The sequence below is a fragment of the Bidens hawaiensis genome, unplaced genomic scaffold (assembly GCF_021521415.1).
Source record: "Bidens hawaiensis isolate Kalapana, Puna unplaced genomic scaffold, B.hawaiensis_p1.1 tig00052996_1, whole genome shotgun sequence".
Lineage (NCBI taxonomy): Eukaryota > Viridiplantae > Streptophyta > Magnoliopsida > Asterales > Asteraceae > Bidens > Bidens hawaiensis.
In genome coordinates this window covers 37839-45688 of record NW_027499529.1, presented here as the reverse complement: position 1 = coordinate 45688, position 7850 = coordinate 37839, and the positions used below count along the sequence as shown (strand labels likewise).

At 34.9% G+C, this 7850-nt stretch overlaps 1 protein-coding gene across 1 annotated transcript; it reads left to right on the top strand.

The window, feature by feature from the left end:
* Positions 1-240: 240 nt before the first annotated feature.
* On the top strand, positions 241-6205 carry LOC143599856 (NAD-dependent malic enzyme, mitochondrial). Its single transcript, XM_077077710.1, has 19 exons — positions 241-390; positions 753-849; positions 1608-1726; positions 1817-1984; positions 2066-2194; positions 2713-2773; positions 2855-2958; positions 3065-3148; positions 3218-3324; positions 3407-3518; positions 3594-3707; positions 4364-4429; positions 4949-5021; positions 5106-5192; positions 5279-5333; positions 5418-5489; positions 5602-5664; positions 5757-5871; positions 5964-6205. Exons 1-19 carry the CDS (start codon positions 241-243, stop codon positions 6036-6038), a joined length of 1851 nt encoding a protein of 616 aa, XP_076933825.1. The 3' UTR covers positions 6039-6205.
* Positions 6206-7850: the final 1645 nt, after the last annotated feature.

The window sequence follows — 7850 nt, the reverse complement described above, 5'->3', positions numbered from 1 at the left end:
AAATTGGTCGAGTGATGAGCGAGATGGTGATTGTGCATCTCATCAAAATATGTGGGATGAGGGAGCGACTCGATATATCACGCTCTCTTGTATTTTTTTAAAATTAGGTTTATACTCTGACTCAAAAGTCTTTCTTCACCTTCTTACTCAAAAATCGTTACGGTTTGATTTGGTTTTGACTCTGCCTCAATTATTAAACTTAAACCCTTACAATTCATCCGCTCATTCAAAATCAAAACAATGTCCAATTTCAATCGTTTATCATCGTCCATGATCCGATCCTTATATCACTACAGGATCTCCAGATCTTTCACCACCATCGAAGGCCATCGTCCCACCATTGTTCATAAGCAAGGCCTTGATATTCTTCATGATCCATGGTTCAACAAGGTACTTATTATTATTATTATTATCATTATTATTAGGACGCGCAATTTGCTGAATTAGATAGGTTAGTGGACACCTAGGAGTGTTACTTAATAAATAAATTGCTTTATTTGCTACAAAGTTATAATTAGTTGAATGCTAGTAGAGGTGCACAAACGTTGGTCAACAAAAGCCAAAACCGGTTTATGCTCAGTTTCGGTTTGGGTTGAAACCGGCTTCTTAACTGGTTTATGATCGGTTTCGGTAGAGAGAGTTACAAATCGGTTTTCAATTGGTTCCAGACCGGTTCTGTTTCACTTCGATTTTAATGCTAGTGTTGGTTTACATGTTGCTGGTTGGTTAAACTTTGTGGTTTTGGTTAATAGGGAACGGCGTTTTCGATGACTGAACGAGATCGTCTTGAGCTTCGGGGGCTTTTGCCTCCAAATGTCATGAGCAATGAACAGCAAATTGACCGATTTAGTAAGTTACTTTAACTTCTTTTGGTTTTAACAACTTACTGGTTATCGATTTAGTAAGATTTCATATAGTCTGGATATCTTTCTGAATCATGTGATCAGACTAAAGTTTTTTATCGGATAAGACAGAAAGTAATTCCCAAAGAATGAGAAGTTCTTATCTGCGAAACTCGAAGTATGAATTTGATATTTGAAATTAGACGTATTGATTTCCTTATATAGGTGTCAAACCGACACAAAGTTTGGGGTGAAATGTCTCAATGTTTTAGAATTAGTTATGTGGCAGTTAGGGTGTACGTGTGTAATCATTGCAGTTACATCGGTATCAGGACTGCACTTCGGTAGCAGAGTCAACAACTACCAACACATGGTTGTTAACAGCGCTCAGCAAGCGCTATAAACATGAAAAGAGCGTATTTAGATTTAATATGCATATGAAATATTTCTACTTTTCTTTCTCTAGTGTATCGCTAAACATAAAATAGCGCTCGCTATTTCATCGCTATGTAGCGTGTAGGTAGCTTGTCGCTATCGTCCGCTATTCGCTATTAACAACTATGTACCAGAGTTCTAAAGTCGCTATCGACCTTCAGTATCACTGCCGAACTTCGAGTTCGCTAACGAACCCAGCCAGGGGACCAGTATGGCCATAAATCACGCAAACACACAAAAACACAGCACACGTTTTTACGTGGGTTATCTGATCAGGCACTGATTATTTTGTGTGAAATATTATTTAGAAATAATTTATTAAATTTACAGTGGCTGACCTGAAGAGACTCGAGATAAACACTAGGGATGGACCCTCAGACACAAATTCTTTGGCCAAGTGGCGAATACTTAATAGGCTACATGACCGAAATGAGACAATGTACTATAAGGTGAGTGGTTAATATATCAAACAAACTTGCAAATATAATTAAGATATCAAACAGGTATACTTATATGTGCGTTTAAATGGCATGTGCTAGGTTCTAATTGCCAAAATTGAAGAATACGCCCCTATAGTATACACTCCAACAGTGGGTCTCGTTTGCCAGAAATACAGCGGGTTGTTTAGAAGGCCACGAGGGATGTATTTCAGTGCTGCGGATCGTGGAGAGATGATGTCAATGGTTTATAATTGGCCTGCTGAGCAGGTCTCTGTAATTTACAATTTTTATAAGTTTTTATTATGAGAAAAGCCTTAACATTAAACTGAATGTGCCTCATATATGTAGGTTGATATGATTGTTGTTACTGATGGAAGCAGAATCTTAGGTCTTGGTGATCTTGGAGTTCAAGGAATAGGTATTGCAATTGGGAAATTGGATTTATATGTTGCTGCGGCAGGAATTAACCCTCAAAGAGTAATTTTACCATTTCCAACTTCTATTTATATATATTTTTTTTTATTATTATTTCTAAGCTTAATATGGGTATGAATTTCCGACACTACATGAACCTAAGACGAAATGCGCTGGTTTGGTATAAATGAGTTTGGGCCAGTTTCTGGTTGAATCTGCGAGCTCGTTTAGGAACACGTTTATTTTTTGTTTTATTTTTTTTAATGTATTTTATGTAATAAATTAAATTTACTTGGGTATCTTATGCCAAGTTTTAAAACTAAAAAGGAAAGCGGCATAAGATTTTTAAAATTAAAATGTTATTGGTATATATAACTTTGTCATTTTTATTGTAAAAATGAAGTATATGTGAAAAAATAAAAATAAAAAACTTTTAGGGTCAAACTGGTTGTGTTGAGTCCTTCTGCAAATACGCGTGTCGTGTTCGGGTGCACACGCGTGACACAATTTTCGGATTCGGGTTGTGTTATGGTTCGTTTAGCACTCCTAATAGCTTAACGTTTTCTATGTTTTTATAACAGGTGCTTCCTATAATGATTGACGTTGGAACCAACAATGAGGCTCTTCTAAAAGACCCCTTATGTATGCTTTACTATACTTGAATTTTTATTGGCAAAAAATATTTATTCAAAAAATTGTGGTTTGATGGACTCATTTGTATAGATTTGGGATTACAACAACACCGTCTTGATGGTGACGAATATCTTGCTGTCATTGATGAGTTTATGGAAGCCGTGTTCACTCGTTGGCCCCATGTTATAGTACAGGTAATCGTTTCCACCAGGTTTTTCATGTGTTAGTTTCAAGGGCAAAACGATCTTTTTGCATTCAACATTTTTTATTTAACTCATGAATGTTTGATATTAATATTAGTTTGAAGATTTCCAAAGCAAGTGGGCCTTCAAGTTGCTGCAACGATATAGAAACAGCTACAGAATGTTTAATGATGACGTGCAGGTAAACAATTGATATAACTTCAATTATGTTGATATTTCTATTTGAAATAAAAATGTTGAATTTTTTTAGGGAACAGCTGGAGTTGCAATTGCTGGTCTTCTTGGAGCTGTGAGAGCACAAGGAAAGCCAATGATTGACTTCCCAAAACAAAAGATTGTTGTTGCCGGTGCCGGAAGGTTTGTATTCTTTTTCTAAAGTGATTTTTAATTATTTTTATAAAAAGAACAATGAAATAATTAATGGGTGCAAATATTGCAGTGCGGGCATTGGGGTACTGAATGCTGCAAGGAAAACAATGGCAAGAATGTTGGGAAATAATGAGTTGGCATACGAGAGTGCCGGGAGTCAGTTTTGGGTTGTCGATGCTAACGTAAGTATATTATTAGCTACATGATAGTTAATAAATATAAATCCTCATATGGGTTATTTTTTGTGGATGAATCAGGGTTTGGTGACAGAAGTGCGCGAAAATATTGATGATGATGTAAAACCGTTTGCAAGAAAGACCAAAGAGATTGGCCGCCAGGGGTTGAAGGAAGGGGCTAGTCTTGTAGAAGTGGTGTGTTTAAATACCTTAATCTTTATTCAGTTTATTTGAGAACCGTTTTGATGTGAAACTCAGAGCCGAGAACCGAATCCTAATTAGCAAACGAACTGGTCTATGCGGTTCTTAATGTTCGTTTCCTCGGTTCTCACGGTTCAAACATGTTCTGCTCACCCCTAGGGATAAACACGTGATGCCACTAGGCCAAGAGGCTATATACACTTGCATAAAACTTATGAAATATCTATCATATATGTGTATATATATATATATATACCCTGCCCAAACTTCAAATATCATATATACCCGACAAATTCTCCCTATGATGTCATTAACCTACCAAATTCTCCCTTTTTTTTATAATTATATATAGAGAAGAAAGGTGTTGTAAATGTTTCACATATGATATGAGTTTTGTAGTTGATATTCAGGGACGATTTTCAAATCTCATATTTTAAGAAAAAAAATTGTCAATGGCCATTTCTTGAATTGTTTTTCTTGAAATTGGTAAATTTGATATTTTTACTAGTTTGAAGGGCATGTATGATATTTTAAGTTTGGATAGTGTATAAATGACATCACACAAGTTTGTAGGGATATATATATATATATATATATATATGAAATTGTCACTACTATTTATTAATCAAATATGGGATATTATGGATCAGGTTCGGGAAGTAAAGCCGGATGTACTCCTTGGGTTGTCTGCAGTTGGCGGTTTATTTTCTAAGGAGGTACAGTTTGAAGGGCATGTGTGATATTACGCAAATTGCATGTTTGATCCCCAATGTTCTTAAATGACAAGTATGATCCAAATAGTTTGTTATGGTTAACACTGGTGCTTCCTAGCATGGATGGTCGTGAATCTTTCCAGTTAAGTGTGTAAAATTTCTTTTTTGCCTTAACTGTTAAAAAATAAATAAATAAAGCATTAAAAGAAATCATGCGGACCCGACAAATATTTGCCGTGAGGCCCGCTTGATTTCTTTTAATGTGCTACGTATTTATTTTCTTAATAGTAAGGGTACATTAGTAATTTTACTCCCACTTAACTGGAAAACTTAAAAGCCATCCACGCTCGGGAGCTTCAGTGCGACCCTTAAGTCTATAACAAACTGTTTCGATCATACTTGTCATGTTAGAAAATTGGGGAACAAACATGCAATTTGGTTTATACATCAGGGAGCATACGTGTAATTAACTCAATGATTTAATGCACTTTTCATGTTATTTAAGTTACACTGTAAATGTAGGTATTAGAAGCACTTAAAGGGTCAACTTCAACAAGACCAGCAATATTTGCAATGTCAAATCCTACAACAAATGGTATGCGTGTATTTACGTTAACAACTTGACATGTACTTTTACGTATGAGTTCTATTTATTTGTTTTTAATTTTGTTCGCGATAGCCGAGTGCACCCCTGAAGAAGCATTTTCCATTGTGGGAGAAAATGTTGTTTACGCAAGTGGAAGCCCGTTTGCTGACGTGGATCTCGGTTTGTCTTCTAACTTTAATATTTTACTTTTAGAATTTAAGCAATTTAACTTCAAAGCATTTATCTATTTATTTTTCTTTATGCAGGAAATGGACATATTGGCCATTGCAATCAAGGAAACAATATGTATCTTTTTCCTGGGTAAGTTTTTATTTTCAGCATCTCATTTAAAAATTCATATATTCTTTCATTTATTATTTATTCTTTCTTTACTAAATATTGCAGCATTGGTCTCGGTACTCTTCTATCTGGCTCTAGAATAGTCTCGGATGGCATGCTACAGGCTGCAGCTGAGTGGTAATTATTTAAATTTATAAAATCAGAATCAATTTCTTGAATTTTGATTGTCTTGTAACTTTTTTTTTATTTCTTAATTTTATTATTATCTTTTTAATAATTAAAATAACAGCTTAGCGGGATATATGACTGAAGAGGAGGTCCTCAAAGGAATTATATACCCTTCAATATCAAGGTTTCAACACTTGTATTCGTTTATACTTTTTTGCTTTTTTATATCAAAGAAACAGTTATGTTAATTGCTTTATATGCTGTTTTGTTTCCCAGTATTCGTGATATTACAAAACAGGTAGCTGCTGCTGTTATTATTGAGGCAATAGAAGAAGATCTAGCAGAAGGTTATCGTGAAATGGATGCCCGTGAGCTACGTAAGCTAAATAAGGTATTCTCATAATTTAAAACTATATATACATGAATACACGTGTATACATATACCTTAAAAATCAGCTTCTTCAACACTTATGTGTTTTACAGGATGAAATTATTAGCTATGTGGAGGACAATATGTGGAATCCTGAATACCCGACACTAATTTACAAGAAAGATTGAACGAGAAAAGAAGTGTAAACGAGTCAGACGATTGAACTTTTGACTTTATTTTTTGTTGCATAGCCCTTGCATTGTTTTAAGTTAAGATGTTATGCGTGCATATAATCGGGATAACCTATGAGGAACCGTATAAAGTCTAATAAAAGTTATTAAGATGGATTTGCAGTTATACACGGACAACCAAGGTTCGCGTTAGAAAATTGTTTCGGGTCACAAAATTGAGTTGGGCTGAAATGAGTTGTTTAGATAGGTATCAAAATGGGTATGATTGTATTCGATTTTTATATGGTCGGTTGTTGCCCATGACCTATTGTATAAATTGCTTGATCCAAATCAATCCCATTAGCAAACAACATATACACAAATTAATCGATTCTGAAGAGCGGGTTTGATAAGAATTAATATGTGTTGATTATGATAGATTGGATTTAGGGAAGATAATAGGAGAAAAATAGATGAAACGTAAAGGAAAGGTTACAACCGAATTCCAGGGCTATGCCCTCTCTCCATACATCGGAGCCCTAACAACGAACAAACTAAATCCTACCCTTACGTCTTATTCCTATTACTTATACTACCTCTATATTACACTTTAGTCACTTGTATTAATTTCCCATTGCCCCCCTCAAGAATACTTATATATCACTTTCCCTCACAGCTCATTCCCAATATACATTAACCTACGAATACTCGAATAAGTTCTTCAAGCGGGTGTTTAAAAGGCGTGTCAATTGTGTTTGGCTTTTAGTTTGACTGATCTCAACTTGAACACAGTCCATATTTTGTTGCATGCCAAAAACATCGACTTTAACTCACATTTAAAATTGTGTAACTCAATTATGACATGTTTAATCTATTTTTCGAAACGTTTCAAATGGGTTGGCGGATGCTAACCAAGCTGATATCAATGTACCCCGTGATCGCCTCCTCTGGCACCATAGCACCATACCTTCCCCCTCCCTAACACGTGCATACAAAATAATCCACTTCACAACTTAGCAGTAGTGAAGATTGGTAACCAGAATCGAAACACAAAACAAAATAAAGCGCAGGTTTTTGTGTATTTTTTTCTATCATAAGCTCGATCTTGGAAACTTCCATTAATCACGAAAGAAAACTGATTACCTACGCAACCCACATGCTCGGGCATATACATAATTACAAAACTCAAGAGAAAAGAAAACTAATTAGATCACAATTCACTAATACTAAGAATAAATAAACCATATATGCTTCGCCCACGAGTGGTAGCGTCATAAATGAGATTTACATTCTGTTTTTTTCATAGGTTTGGTCTCTATATTGAGCACAAACAAGAATAAATAACACATTGGATGCAGGTGCAGACGTGCAGTTGATCTTCTTACTTCTAAGTCCTTTGTAAATATGGTTTGATGGAAAATAGTTATCAAATGTCTATTTTTACCACTGCACTTTTAGTAAATATAAACCTTATAATGTGTCTATTAGCTTGAGAATGATTCCACCTAAAGGACCTGGTTCTCATGTTCCATATATTGATCTTGAAATAGCCCGTTGACCGCTTGACCCGACCCATGATATAGGTTTAGTAGTTTCTTTGTTGTAGCTGAAAGTTCTTTAATGGAATCAACCAAGTATTGAAGAAATTGGTATAATGAATTTCTTGTAGGAGCATTTGAATTATTTTTTAACTATTGGTTCACGCCAATGGATTTGGTATATCATCAAAATAAAATTATTTGTTTTTGTATTGATCTAGTCTTGCATGGACATCCACCATAGATGATCTTATTTTATTTATTTATAAACTAACTTTATTAAACTTATAAT

Coding starts and splice junctions, on each gene's coding strand:
- LOC143599856 (XM_077077710.1), top strand. CDS start 241: ATGTCCAATTTCAATCGTTTATCATCGTCCATGATCCGATCCTTATAT. Junction 3,325..3,406: donor GTTGTTGCCGGTGCCGGAAG/GTTTGTATTCTT, acceptor CAAATATTGCAG/TGCGGGCATTGGGGTACTGA. Junction 5,665..5,756: donor ATATACCCTTCAATATCAAG/GTTTCAACACTT, acceptor TTTGTTTCCCAG/TATTCGTGATATTACAAAAC.